This window comes from Neophocaena asiaeorientalis, unplaced genomic scaffold (assembly GCF_003031525.2).
Source record: "Neophocaena asiaeorientalis asiaeorientalis breed wild unplaced genomic scaffold, Neophocaena_asiaeorientalis_V1.1 scaffold469, whole genome shotgun sequence".
NCBI lineage: Eukaryota > Metazoa > Chordata > Mammalia > Artiodactyla > Phocoenidae > Neophocaena > Neophocaena asiaeorientalis.
Genome location: NW_020172691.1, coordinates 1,403,794 through 1,418,867, shown reverse-complemented (window position 1 = coordinate 1,418,867; position 15,074 = coordinate 1,403,794). Strand labels below are relative to the sequence as shown.

The window sequence follows — 15,074 nt, the reverse complement described above, 5'->3', positions numbered from 1 at the left end:
GTAAGAAGTGGATTTATTTAGAGAGAAACACACTCCACAGACGGAGTGTGGGCCATCTCGAAGGCAAGAGAGGCCTGTGTCTGCCTCCTTTCACTGAACATTTTTTTTTAAATGGAGGTATAGGGCTTCCCTGGTGGCACAGTGGTTGAGAGTCCGCCTGCCGATGCAGGGGACGCGGGTTCGTGCCCCGGTCCGGGAAGATCCCACATGCCGCAGAGCGGTTGGGCCCGTGAGCCATGGCTGCTGAGCCTGCGCGTCCGGAGCCTGTGCTCCGCAACGGGAGAGGCCGCAACAGTGGGAGGCCCGCGTACCCCTCCCCCCCCAAAAAAATGGAGGTATAATTGACATAACATTAGTTTCAGGTGTACAAACTAATGATTCGATATTTGTATATCCTGGGAAACGATCAACACCATAAGTCTAGGTGACATCCGTCACCACAAATAGTTAACAGGGTTTTTTCTCATATGATGAGAATTTTAAAGATCTACTCTTTTAGCAACTTTCAAATATGCAATATAGTATTATTAACTACAGTCACCATGCTGCCCATTACATCCCCATGATATTTATTTTATAACTGGAAATGTGTACTCTTTGACCCCCTTCACCCACTTCATACCCCACACCCACAGACACCAATCTGTTCTCTGTTCATATGAGCTTGGGCTGTACACATGAAACTAACACGACATTGTAAATCAACTATACCTCAAAACAAAAACAAAACCCAAAACACACATACACAAAAGAAAATGGCAAAACTTTGCTTATGGACATAAAAAGAAATTCAAATAAATAAAATAATTTAAAAGATGATTCAGGGCTTCCCTCTTGTAGCCCGCGCTCGCCGCAACTAGAGAAAGCCCGCGCAGCAACGAAGACCCAACACAGCGAAAAATAAATAAAATAAAATAAATAATAAATCAAAAAAATAAATAAAATAAAAGATGATTCAGGGTTGACAGCAATTCAGGAAAACAGACAATCTCATACATTGTTGCAAAAGTGTAAACTGGTAAACCTCTTCAGAGGACAACTTGACAGTATCTACATGAGCCTGGGGTATTTTTGATTTTTTTTTTTTTTAATTCCACATATCGGTGAGATCACCGAACATATTTCTGAGGTTCCTTCACCACCCCACCTTTAATTTTAATGAATCTCCAAAGAGGTAGGTAGGTAGGTTATACAAGAGGGGAAACTGAATCCCGGAAAGAAACCCGGTTTCTCGCCATGGCCACACCGCCGCCCGGCCGCGCGGGCGGGCCCGCCACGCCGCTGTCGCCCACGCGCCTGTCGCGGCTGCAGGAGAAGGAGGAGCTGCGCGAGCTCAATGACCGCCTGGCGCACTACATCGACCGCGTCCGCGCGCTCGAGCTGGAGAACGACCGGCTCCAGCTCAAGATTTCCGAGCGGGAGGAGGTGACCACGCGCGAGGTGGGCGCTGGCGCCGGGGGCTCTCGCTGGGGCGGGCCGGGCTCTCAAGGTCCCCGGGGGGCTTCGGGGACGCCCCTGCAAGAGGGGGAGACTGGGGCGGGCCCTGCCCACCGAGGCGTCCCCAGGGGGCTTCGGGGGCCCCGGCGAGGGTCGCACGCTTGGTTGGGTCCCGGCCTCTGAGTGTCCCCGGCGGCTTTCGGGGACCCCTCCAGTGCGAGAGGTGGAGACTGTTTCCGGCCCCGCCCATCGAGGGGTCTGGGGAGATCTCGGGGTCCCTCGAGTGAGGGGTGCACGCCAGGGCGGGCTTCTGCCTCTGAGAGTCCCCGGGGAGGTTCGGGGGGCCTGAGTGAGGAGTAGAGGCCAGGACGGACGCTCACGAGGGATTCCCCAGGGGTTTCTACTCCCTCTCCCCGTACGAGAGGGGGAGACTGGCGCCGGCCCCGCCCCCCGAGTGATCCCCTGAGAAACGTGCAGACTAGGGCGAGTCCCGTCCTCTGGTGGGTCGGTCCCCAGGGTATCTGGGGGGCCCCGAGTGAGGGTGCACCCTGGAGCAGGTCCCCACCCACCAGGGGTCTCCTGGGTGTTTCACGGATCCCATGAGTCTGGGGCTGACCAGTCCCCTGAGGGGGGTTGGCCTGAGTGAGGGGTGCAGACTGGGCAGGTCCCCTCCTCTGAGGGAACCCCAGGGGACCTTGGGGGTGTTGTGCCTGGGGAAGTGAAGGGGGGGCCTGCCTGGGCAGGGGGAGATGGGGCAGGCTCTGCCCACCAAGGGATTCAGGGAGTTCTGGGGGGCCCCTGAGTGATGGGCTGTGAGCCAGGGTGGACCCCACCCCTAAGGGAGTTGTGGGGAGTCTTGGGGGATGTGTCTGGGTGTTTGCGTGTCCTAGGAGAAAACGGGGGAGGTTCTCGGGTCTCTGTCTAGGCTGGTGAGCAGGAGCCTAGTAGTCTGGTAGCCCCTGCCCTGTCCTGGGGGATGTGAGGGGAGCGGGAGGCATGAGTTCTTGGGGAACCAGCGGGAAGTTTTGGTGCAGACTGAGGGAGAAGGGGCTGGACAAGCCCTGTCCCCTAAGAGGATGTGAGGGCTGGTGTCTGGGGCTCCTGAGTGGGGTGTGTCCGGACTGGCTGCCAACCTAGTGCCCTCCTTTTCTCCCACTGGCACCCCCCGCCCCAACCCCAGGGCAGTTCCTCAGAATAAGGGGGAGGGATGCCCACCATGTGGTTCCCCTGTGGGCCCCGTGCAAGAGTCATGGTCTGAAGCTGGCACTTAGCGCTCTGAGCCTTGGCCTCCCACTCCGGAGAATGGGCCCAGTGACCGACTTCTGGGAGGAGAGCCTCAGGGACCTGGGGAGGTGGGGGGGGGGTCATTTCTGGGAGCCACGTATCCTCTGTGATCTTGGGCAAATCACTTCTCTGGGCTCAGTGCCTCTTCTGTAAATTGGAAATAATAATAAATACCTACTTTGGGGGCTTGTTTGTGGGGCCATAATGAGTTCACATTTGTTTTGTAGAATAAAAGCAATGAAATGAAGGATCCCGTGGGTTCTGTTGTACCTGTTTTATGGTCCCTAGGATAGGGATGGGCCCAGAAAGTGTGGCTTGGGCATCCAGGGAGGTAGAAGACTTGGTGGCTGGTGGTGCTGTATTAGGTTGCCTGAGATTGGATTAAGGCTTGGGTTCCAAACCCTGCTTTTAATTTGTGACCTTGGGCAGGTCACTCAGCCTCCCAGAGCCTTGGTTTTGTTGTCTGTACAATGGGGCTGGAGTGGCCCGACCCAGAGCGTGGCCACCTGCTTCAGCAGTGCGTGCAGGTCCTCGGGATGCAGGCCCAGGTCCCCCCTGCCAGGCTGGTCAGCGCCCGGGATCATTCCCCCCAGCCTCTTGTCCCACCTGCGGGCTGAACCACCGTGCTGACCTTTGGGGGTGGCGGCCTAGTGGGCCTGATGGACGTGGGGTGCTGGCCCCCACTGGATAGATGTTGTGCCCGAGAGTGCATGCAGGGGCTGGGCCTGGGGAACTGGATGTGTCTGGGCAGCTGCCGAGGCTGGTTGGGATGCAGGACTGCTGGGTGGGAGCAGGGGAGCCCAGCCCCACGGTGAACACCCCCCAGGGCTGTGCTCAGGATCTGGGGCCACCCAGGTGACAGGCGTGTTTGCAGCGGGAGTGGGGAGTTCCCACTAGCTTGCTGTCCTAGAGCTTGGGGGTGAGATGACAAATGCCCCTCTCAGCTGGACAGTGGAGAGAGCCAGTAACCTACTGGAGCAAGAGGTGGTGTGGTCATGTGGGTGGCGCGGAGGGAGTGACCTGCAAGTGGCCAGGATTACGGAGGGGCGGACCAGGCAGGTTCAGGGAGCCGCCAGGGCTCAGGCTGGAGCAGGTGGGATGAGGCACGGAGGGCGTGGGGGGCATGGTGTGTCAGGCCTCCCAGAGGGCACTTTACCTGTTCAGCAGCTCCTCACCTGGAAGGAATCTGCCCCCAGGGGACACTGGGTGATGGCTGGGGACATCTGTGGTTGTCACACTTGGGGGGGGGCAGGGATGCTGCTCCACACCCCGCAGAGCCCAGGAGGGTCCCCCACAGAGGATGATCTGGCCCCAAATGCCATTAGTGTCAAGGCTGAGAAGCCCTTAAGGAATCCTGTGATGATGCAGTTTAAAATGTTGTGAGCACACTGTGTGCTTGTAATCAATCCGAAGGGTCCAGGGGCATAAGGTAAAAGGTCAGATTGCCATCCACAAGCCTGGGCTGGCCACGTGTAGACTCTAGCCTTTCCCATCGGAAGTCAGATGATGCATCTTCTGGCCGGGTGAGCGGTACTGGGGCGAATGCCACGTGCAGATGTCACTGGAGGGTTTCTGGGAGGCTGGGGGCTGGCCAGATTTCTGTTTGAGAAGGATCATGGGTGCTGAGGGGGCAGGAGTGGGCCAGGGAGGGAGGGGGGTTCTCTGGGGAGCCTCTGCATCCGGATGTTGAGTTCCTCTGGGTTCGCTTTCTTCCCCCTTGCTGCCCAGGTGTCCCATTGCTGCAGGGGTCGGAGGGTGCTCCCCAGGTGGACCCCGGGAGCAAGAGCTGAGCTGGGCTCTGGGAGTTTGGGGAGGGCCGGTGTGTGGCTGTGGTTCTCAATCCCAGGGACGCAGGCGGGTCCTCACAGGGTAAGTCTGGGACCCCAGGAAAAGGCCACGTCGGGTGACGCGAGCCCTGCTCCTCCACGGCAGCACATTTGCTGGGAATCCTCAAGCTCGGTGATTGCGCAGCACCGGCCGAGAAAGACAGAACTAAAGGCAGAACTAAACACTTGTCCCAAGTGTCACAGTGCAGGGAGGCACAGGCCTGCCCGGAGAACCCCCGCTCACTGGTCTGAAAGAGCCTTTGTGACATTGGCCATCTGCGCGTCCTCCTCTAGATAGAATTTTCTCCATCGTCCCAGTGCTGTCGATTGGGTTCGGCAGATGTTTTCTGGAAAGGACTGGAGTTGTTCTCAGCTTTGTGGGCTGATGGTTTCAGGCTTGAGCACTCAGCTCGGCCTTTGTGGTGGGGAAGCTGCCCTGGGCAGTACATGGAGGAATGCGCAGATTGCCTGACAATAAAGCTTTATGTATACACACTGAAATGTGCACTTCATATGGGTGCCTGTGTCATGAGATACCTTTTTCTTTTTTTTCACCCAGCCAATTTGAAAACATAAAAACCATTTTAGTCCCACAGGCTGGACAAAAACAGGTGGTGGGCTGGAATTTTGGCGCCTGGGCCTGAGTTTGCAGTCCTGGCTGTAGAGGACTGCCTTACTAAGCCACACAGATGGGTGTGCATATGCGCGCACACGCCCAAAACGCTGTCAGAACCGAGCACAGACACATCTCGGGTCCCTGCGCTGCACAGACACTGCATTTTTACAAATTGAAGGTCTGTGGCAACACTGCCTTGGGTAAGTCTGTTCCCTTCAGGTCTCTGTGTCACGTTTTGATCTTTCTCCAGATATTTCCAGTGTCTTCATTTGTGTTATTTGTTATGGTGGTCTGTGATCAGTGACCTTTGATGTTACTATTGCAAATAGATTACAACTTGCTGAGGCTCAGTTGACAGCATTTTTAGCAATAAAGTATTTTTATTAATTAAAAATTTTTTTTATTTATATATATTTTTAGCTGTGTTGGGTCTTCGTTGCTGCGCACAGGCTTTCTCTAGTTGCAGCAAGCAGGGGCTACTCTTCTACAGGTGGTGGGCTGGAATTTTGGCGCCTGGGCCTGAGTTTGCAGTCCTGGCTGTAGAGGACTGCCTTACTAAGCCACACAGATGGGTGTGCATATGCGCGCACACGCCCAAAACGCTGTCAGAACCGAGCACAGACACATCTCGGGTCCCTGCGCTGCACAGACACTGCATTTTTACAAATTGAAGGTCTGTGGCAACACTGCCTTGGGTAAGTCTGTTCCCTTCAGGTCTCTGTGTCACGTTTTGATCTTTCTCCAGATATTTCCAGTGTCTTCATTTGTGTTATTTGTTATGGTGGTCTGTGATCAGTGACCTTTGATGTTACTATTGCAAATAGATTACAACTTGCTGAGGCTCAGTTGACAGCATTTTTAGCAATAAAGTATTTTTATTAATTAAAAATTTTTTTTATTTATATATATTTTTGGCTGTGTTGGGTCTTCGTTGCTGCGCACAGGCTTTCTCTAGTTGCAGCAAGCAGGGGCTACTCTTCGCTGCAGTGTGTGGGCTTCTCGCTGCAGTGGCTTCTCTTGTTGCGGAGCACGGGCTCTAGGTGCGCGGGCTTCAGTAGTTGTGGCTCACGGGCTTAGTTGCTCCACGGCATGTGGGATCTTCCCGGCCCAGGGATCAAACCCATGTCCCTGCATAGGCAGGTGGATTCTTATCCACTGCGCCACTAGGGAAGTCCTAATAGGGTATTTTTAAATAAGGTCTGTGCATTGTTTTTTTTTTGCCACAAGGCTATTGCACAGTCAATAGACTGCAGGATAGTGTGAGCATAAATTTTTTTTTTTTAGCTGAGCCATGCGGCTTGTGGGATAAAGATCCATTCCCAGGGATCAAACCCACGTCCTTGGCAGTGAAAGTGCAGAGTCCTAACCACTGAACTGCCAGGGAATTCCCTGGGCATAACTTTTTAAAAAAAAAATATTTATTTATTTATTTAATTTATTTATTTGGTTGTGCCAGGTCTTAGTTGCAGCAGGCAGACTCCTTAGTTGCAGCTCGCCGGCTCCTTAGTTGTGGCATGTCGGTTCCTTAGTTGCAGCAGACGGGCTCCTTAGTTGTGGCATATGAACTCTTAGTTGCAACATGCATGTGGGATCTGGTTCCCTGACCAGGGATCAAACCTGGGCCCCCTGCATTGGGAGCGCAGTCTTAACCACTGCGCCACCAGGGAAGTCCTTTTGTGTATAACTTTTATATGTACTGGGAAGCCAAACAATTCGTATGACTCGCTTTATTGTGATACTCGCTTTATTGCAGGGTCTGGAACGGGACCCTCTGTGTCCCTGAGGTCTGCCTGCTCTTTAACAAGACCCCCGAGAGTCACCCAAGATGGCCTAGGACAAGTGAGGCCCTCGCCTTGGGCACGGAGTCTAGTGGGACGCCCACATTCTCGCTCACAGAGATGAACGCACGATGTATTTTGAATTGCTCAAGCTTACTCTTTTTTTTTAAAAAATTAATTAATTAATTAATTATTTTTGGCTGTGTTGGGTCTTCGTTTCTGTGCGAGGGCTTTCTCTAGTTGCGGCGAGCGGGGGCCACTCCTCATCGCGGTATGCGGGCCTCTCACTGTCGCGGCCTCTCCCGTTGCGGAGCACAGGCTCCAGATGCGCAGGCTCAGTAGTTGTGACGCACGGGCTTAGTCATTCTGCGGCATGTGGGATCTTCCCGGACCAGGGCTTGAACCCCTGTCCCCTGCATTGGCAGGCAGGTTCCTAACCACTGCGCCACCAGGGAATCCCCTCGAACTTACTTCTTGGGTCAGTGTTAGGTGTACAGACAAAGGTCGAGGGCAGTACTGGGTCCCCATCAGCATCTCACGTCAGTGTGTCTCACAGCTCGCTCTCCGGCAGTGCTGCGTCACTTTAGCTTTGCTCAGATCTCCTGAGCTGACCCACCATCCTCTCTGCCCCAGGACCCCTGAGGACCCCTGTGACATCCAGGTCTCCCATCTCCTGGGCCCCTGTGGGATGTGCCGGTTCCCCACCTCTCCTGGTTCCTGGGGCCCTGGCAGCTGTGAGGTGGGGACAGGAGTGTCCCCATTGGGGTTCATCTGGTGTTTTCTCATGGGCAGGCCGGGTTAGGGGTGTGAGTGGTACCTTTTTTTTTTTTTTGGCCGCCCCGCGTGGTACATGGAACTTCCCCAACCAGGGATCGAACCCACACCCGCTGCAGTAGAAGCACAGAGTCCTAACCGCTGGACCACCAGGGAAGTCCCCATGAGTGGTATCTTAATGGGATATTTTAGAAGTCGAAATTAATGCTGACGTCCACTGTGGGTAAGCATCAGGCGCACATGCAGGATCTCGTGCTGGGTTTCCTGCCCCCTGAGCCCCAGCAGTTTCTGTTCCGATCTCACCATGATGTCCTGTCGTGTTGGTCCATCGAGCCCCTCGTGCCATGAGGGGAGGCTGGAGAGACAGGTCCCCAGTAGGAACCCAGCCTGTGGGGCTGGAGATCTTGTCTGAGATCCCTGCCGAGGTGCCAGGCCCTCCACTGGGGTTAGGAAAGTTCTGGAAGGTGACTGGATGGGCGGGGAGAGAGGGCAGAGACACATCCCCTGCGTGTCCCCCTCTCGGAATTGCCCCCAGCGGACTGCTCCGCCCCGTACCTTGACGGGTCAGGAGAGGGCAGTGTGCTGTCCTGTGCCTCAGTTTCCCCATTTGTGAAATGGGGCTAAGAGCCCATACCCCCCCCACCTGTGGGATGAAGTGACCAGGAGTGCTGGATTGAGGTGGGAGAGCCAGGCCCCAGCCGGAGAGGGTGGGAGTCTGAGATCAGACTGGCTATTAAATCCCATCTCTTCTGGATTTGTTCTGATCTGCCTGGGACATTCCGGTTTGAACCCTCAAAAATCCCACATCCTGGAATCCCCTCGGTCCCAGGCAAACGGGGATGGTGGTCACCCAACCAAGTGGCAGGCCCTTGGCAGCTCCCCTGAGCCTCGTCAGCTCAGGGGCCTTTCCTGTGCAAGGGAGGGGAGTGACCCTCCCAGGCCTTAAGTTGACCTCTGACCCCTGGCACAGACACTCACTGCTCTGTTGTAGTTTTGTGGGAAATGGTGCCACTTTCAAAGCCAGCTGCCTTGTCACCCTTTGCCTTCTGTGTCAGCCCCCAAAAGCGTTTTAACCACTTTATTGAGGTATAATTCCCGTCTCATGCAGTTCACCCGGTTAAACTCTGCTCTAAGTTCAGGAGTGGTTAATATATTTGGAGCTGTGCAGCCATCTCCCCAAAGGAAACCCCTTCTTGGGGAGGGGCAAGATAGGGTAGGGGATTAAGAGGAACAGACCATTACGTATGAAGTAAATAAGCTACAAGGATATATTGTACAACACAGGGAGTATAGTCAATATTTTTTAGTAACTATGAATAGAGTATAACCCTTAAAAATTGCGAATCACTGTGTCATATACCTGAAACTTATATCGTACATCGACTATATCTCAAAAAAACCATAACAAAACAGAATTGCACTAAAAAAAAAAAAGAAGCCCCGGCCCCATTAGTGGTCACCCCCTCACCCTCATCCAGTCGCTTGACATGAACCCACTGTCTGTCCCTGGGGGTTTGCCTGTTCTGGACGTTTCCCATGGATGGAATCACACACCGTGTGTCCTTCTGCGTCTGGCTTCTCTCACTGAGCATCGTGTTCTCAGGGTCCGTCCACGTTGGAGCGAGGGTCAGGGCGTCGCCCTTTCTCACAGCTGAGTGATTGTCCCGTGTGTGGAGGGACCACTTTCTGTTTATCTGTCATCTGCTGACGGGCATTTGGGTTGTTCCCACGTTGGGGCCATCAGGAGTGATGGGGCTGTGAACGCACGCGCATGGGTCTTGTGTAAGATGTGTGTTATTTCTCCCGGCTAGATTCCTGGGGGTGGAATTGCTGGGTTGGTGGTTGCTCTGTTTGTCCATCTGAGGAAATGCCAGACTGTCTGCCGTGGTGGCTGTACCGTTTTCATCCCCTGGCCGTGCGTGGAGGTGCCGATCCCTCCCTAACGTCACCAGCACTTGTTATCGACTGTCGTTTCCACGGTAGCCATCCTCGTGGGGGGAGGTGGTGTCTCACTGTCCTGTTGGTTCCAGATATTTGTAAACATGCTCACGGCCCTGTGCCCCTTGGCGCGGGGCAGGGAGGCTGACGGGAGACCTGAGGTGTGTGCCCAGCTGGCAGGTGTGACCTAGCAGCGGCCAGTGATGGGGACCAGTGACCTGGACAGGCTGGTGTGGCCCGGGGCTGGTGGGGCAGTGTCGGGGTGAGCGGGGGCCGTGTTGGTGGGGAAGGGTGGGCTTCACCTCGGCCTGGCTGTCCCCCCAGGTGAGCGGCATCAAGACACTGTACGAGGCGGAGCTGGCTGATGCCCGCCGGGTGCTGGACGAGACGGCCCGGGACCGAGCCCGGCTGCAGATCGAAACTGGGAAGCTGAGGGCCGACCTGGAGGAAGCCAACAAGAGGTGGGGCTGCAGCCGGCACGATGTCACCTGATTCTGGGGCGCACAGGGGCCCGGGGCAGGGGTTGTCGCCCTGTGTGAGGTGGCGGCTCCCGTCTGAGCGGGGCCCCTGGCTCGGGCAGCCCTCCTGGGAGCGGGCTGTGTGGGTTCTGGGGGCCGCTGGGTAGGTGGGGGCGGCCTCTGTGGCCTGGCCCTCCGGCCGCCCCGTCTAGAGCCTTTATCCCCCAATATAATTTGGCCCCAGGAAGAATTAAAACCCAGCAGCTCTCCTGGGACTGAATCCCTGGTAGCTGGTAGCCCTGTGCCTCTCCCCTTCCCCAGAGGAGGGGTGCCCCAGGTCACAGAGCCCAGCCGGGGAAGGCGGGGGCGGCGGGTGACCTTTTCTTCCCGTTCTTGAGCACCGTCTCCCACCTGCTCCCGAGTAAAAGGCTCAGGAAATTTGGAGGACAAGGCGGTGCTGATGGTGATGGTAGCAGAAGGAATAGTGATGTAAACTCGTGGAGTGTTTAGATAAAGGACTCCGTGAGGGACACCAGATCTTCTCCTTGCTGACGGCGACCCCAGCAGGTCCTGGCTGGCATCAACTCCGGTTAGAGGGGAAGCCGAGGATGAGGCGTGGGGAGGAGTCATCCATGGTCCCTTCGCGTGGCAGGGACCAGGACTGAGGCCTGGACCCGGGCTCCAGTCCCCGTTCATAGTCCCAGCAGAAGCTGACTGCCACCTTCACGTTTGCAGGGTTCTTTTTCATTTTTTTCTAATTAGTAGACTTCTAAATTATCATTAATAGGGATTTTTTTTGTTTTTGAACAGTTTTAGGTTTACAGGAAAATGAGTGGAAAGTACAGGTTTCCCCAAATCCCCCTCCAGGGTCCCCAATGATGACCACCTTGCAGTAATGGGTGTGCCGCCTTGTCATGATTGAAGAGCCAATATTAATACATGCTTCTTAGCTGAAGTCTGTAGTTGACATAGGGGTTCTCCGTTGGTGTCATGCAGTCTCTGGGTTTGGGCAAATGTACACTGACATGCGTCCACCATCACAGTATCACACAGAGTAGTTTCACTGCCCTGAAAATCCCCTGTGCTCCTCTGACTCATGCCTTCCCCCAACCCCTGGAAACCAAAGATCCTTTTTTTTTCCCAAGGATCCTTTGACTGTCCCCACATAGCTCTGCCTTTTCCAGAATGTCCTGGAGTTAGAATCACTGTGTGTCGCCTTCTCAGACTGTCTTCTGTCACTCGGTGATGTGTTTCTGGTTCCTCCGTGGAACAGAACAGAGAGCCCAGAGACAGACCCGCACAGTATAGTCACCTGGTCTTTGATGAGCAGCAAAGGCAATCTGTATACTTTTAAAACAACCAGGTAAACTGGATATCCCATCAATTTATTACTTTTTTTTTTTTTTCCCTTTTGGCTACACCTCCCGGCTTGCGGGATCTTGGTTCCCCGACCGAGGATTGAACCCACGCCCTTGGCAGTGAAAGCGCGGAGTCCTAACCACTGGACCACCAGGGAATTCCTAATTTATTACATTTTTTAATTAAAAAGGGGCTTGAGCTTCTTGGAGAAGATTAGGAGAATTCTGGAATTCCCCCAGCCCCTCTCAGGCCCTGAACCTCCCAGACACCTTTAACCTGCGTGTTGCTCCTTGTCTGGGCCGAGAGGTCACGTTTCTTTCTGCTTATCAGAGTCACAGATACTCCCTGGCGAGAAAGCAGATAATGCATTTAATTTCAAGAGAAAAATGAAAGTCTCCATGAGCCTCTGCCCAGACAGAATCTCCGAGGCCAACCTGGTGCATTTCTTTTCCACCTTTTTAAATTTAAACTCAAGGTGGATGCCGTCAGACAACACAAGGCTTTCCTGACCTCGAGCCTGGTCATCGATGGCACCTGTGTCGTGATGCCGTCCCAGCCCCTCGGCCGTGTTCCAGGCTCCTGCGACAGCTTAGGGTAGCAGCTGTGCCCACTGTCGGGCACCCGGGCTTGTGGCTTTTGCTTTGGCCCCTGCTCTGGGAGGAAAGCTTCCCGGGCTGTGGGCACTCACATCCATAGGTGCGTCGCCCAACAGCCTCGCTTCCTGCTCTTCGGCTCAGAGCCCTCGCAGACAGGTGTGGGTGGCACGTGACAGTGAGCAAGGTGAACCTCCTGACGGGTTACAGCAGTGCTTTTCTTTTCCTACCAAATATATCGCGAAAACCCTGTGATGATGGAAACACAGGTCGTCAAGTGGAGGACTGACAGGCCGGGTGCTCCTGCTTAATCCTCCAGGAATTAGGGCTCCAGGGGAGGAATCTGCTTTCGCACCTGGAAGCTGTTAAGAAGCAGGCACGTTAGCCAGTGAGGGCTGCTGGCACCCCTGCTTTCTGGACCATTCTGTGTCGTTCTGCAGAGCCCTAGAATGGGGTGAAGACGTCTAGAAGTCTGTCACGTTTCCTGATCCCTCTGCTGCTGTCGCCCTCGCCTCGTGGCTGACCTGCCCGCGCGCCTCACTCCTCTGCACTCTGCTCTGCCCGACGCCCAGATCCTGCCAAAGACGAGGCCCAGCCCCTGGCTTCATGGCTCCGGCTCAAGGGCCACGCCCAGCAGCTCCTGCCCCGCACACACCCGTCCCCTCCCGCTTCATCCAGCCTCGGACCGCGCCTGGTCACAGCTGAGGGCAGCACGTTGCACTGCTGTCTGCACCTATGAGAAAGTTCTCCACGAAGACAGGGGTGTTGGCAGATGTATCTCTAGTGTGAGGACGGTCTTTTCATGAAGCTGGTCCTCAGGAATGATGTGTCAGATGGTTCTAGTTTCCCCAAACCCTCCAGGGATGTGGGATTTGCAGCCCCACGCCGTGAGTGGAAGAACCGGGACTGTGTGGCTTAAGCTCAGGAATGTAGGCTGCAGGCCCCCAGACCCTCATAGAGGCCATCGTGCAACACCTGCACAGAGCTCCTGTGAGGACAGGGTCAGCCTGGAGGCTGAAGTCACCGGACTTTATGCCCCGTCCCCTCGAACTGGTGTGGTGTTGCCAGTGGTTGTCACCCAGGGTGGTCCTGCCCCCAGGGGACACCGGGCATGGTCCTGGGGACGTCTGTGGTTGTCAGGACCAGGGAAGGGGGTGGGCTGCCAGGGCTGCTGCTCCATCTCTTGCAGTGCCCACTGGGAGAGACCCTGGCTGTCCCCCCTGCTGCCGGGCAGTTTCAGTTCCTTGGTGGGGAAGTGGGCAAGCTGTCAACCCCAAGGAGATTTAGAGCAGCGTTCAGAAATGTTCCCCCTTTTTTAAGAGTTGTGTGTTAGAAAAGTCGATTTGGCATCTTAAATATTTCATGTTGGAGATAATTGTCTGTTAGAAGCTGGGCAAGCCCGCCTAAAATAGCAAGTTTACAAATGAGATTGACTTTTCAAAGACCGAGGTTTTTTTTTTTGTTTTTTTTTTGCGGTACGCGGGCCTCTCACTGTTGTGGCCTCTCCCGTTGCGGAGCGCAGGCTCAACGGCCATGGCTCACGGGCCCAGCCACTCCGCGGCATGTGGGATCTTCCCGGACCGGGGCACGAACCTGTGTCCCCTGCATCGGCAGGCAGACTCTCAACCACTGTGCCACCAGGGAAGCCCCAGGCCGAGGTTTTAATTTGTTACTTTAATAAATTATACACAGGGAATTCCCTGGTCGTCCAGTGGTTAGGACTCGGCACTTTCACTGTCAAGGGTGCGGGTCGATCCCTGGTCAGGGAACTAAGATCCTGCAAGTCGCACGGCGTGGCCAAAACTAAAGTAAATAAATAAATAATACGTTAAAAAAAAAAAATCAGAGTTCTCCTCTAAATGACCCTTCCTGTGCCCAAAAGTCTTGGAAAAGGACATGAAAACCCACGTCTTGAGGGTTATTTTGAGCGGCTGGCGGGGTCCCCCTGATACAGAGTGGGTTTGAAGATGGGGCACCTGTGGTGCCAAGAGGTGAGGCCCTGCTACTGAGAGGGATGCTAGGTCGGGGCCCGGGGCCCAGAGGCAGACGTGAAGTTGGCCTTGGGCATCGGGGCTGCCTGTTAACTTCTGCCCCTGACTTTCAGCGCAAAGAAGAGGGAGGGCGAGCTGACGGTGGCCCAGGGCCGCGTCAAGGACCTGGAGTCCGTGTTCCACCAGAGTGAGGCAGAGCTGGCCGCTGCTCTCAGCGACAAGCGCGCCCTGGAGAACGACGTGGTGGAGCTGAGGGCCCAGCTGGCCAAGGTAGCTGTGGGTGGGCTGCAGGCCCCCAAGGACCGCCTTCTGAGGCAGACAGCGTCACCAGCTGCTTGTCCCACGTCTTCAGGCGGAGGATGGGCACGCAGTGGCCAAAAAGCAGCTGGAGAAGGAGACGCTGATGCGCGTGGACCTGGAGAACCGCTGCCAGAGCCTGCAGGAGGAGCTGGCCTTCCGCAAGGACGTCTTTGAGGAGGTGGGGCCCCGCCCGGCGGAACCAGGGTGCTCCCTCCTTCCCGCGTCACCCTGATGCCCACCTTTATCGTCACGTGGCCGTCTCTCTCTGTTTCTGCCCTGCTCCTCTGTGTCTTCCAAGGACACTTGTCCTCAGATTTAGGGCCACCCGGATAATCCAGGATGGTCTTTAGACCCTTAACTTAATCACATCTGCAAAGACCCTTTGTCCAGGAAGGTCACACTCACAGGTTCTGGGGACCAAGACATGGGCACACCTTTTGGGAGGGCCCCAATTCAGCCCCCTGCAGACCCTCCCCCGTCTCCTCATCGCTGGGCCTCGGGGCTCCCCGGGCCCTCCCACCTCATCACAGCCCATTGTGCTGTCGTGGTGCAGAACAGAACCCTGGGGGCTGGGCCACTTCCCGCGCTCACTCTCTGGAAGAGTGCTGGCGGGAAGGGTGCCCATGCAGCCACAGAGCGGCTTCCAGCTCCAGCCAGGCCCCGCTCTAGCCAGAGCGGCCAGAGGCACCGAGAAGAAGCTCACATCTGTCAAGGATCCCG

The 15,074-nt window shown here is 55.5% G+C and overlaps 1 protein-coding gene across 1 annotated transcript in view; it reads left to right on the top strand.

The window, feature by feature from the left end:
• Positions 1-1,236: 1,236 nt before the first annotated feature.
• LMNB2 (lamin B2) overlaps positions 1,237-15,074 on the top strand; it is a 20,304-nt gene continuing 6,466 nt past the window's right edge. Inside the window, exons 1-4 of the mRNA XM_024740090.1 lie at positions 1,237-1,440; positions 9,978-10,114; positions 14,168-14,324; positions 14,407-14,532. Of these exons, the coding sequence (XP_024595858.1) occupies positions 1,237-1,440; positions 9,978-10,114; positions 14,168-14,324; positions 14,407-14,532 (624 nt within the window). The remainder of the gene's footprint in view (positions 1,441-9,977; positions 10,115-14,167; positions 14,325-14,406; positions 14,533-15,074) is intronic.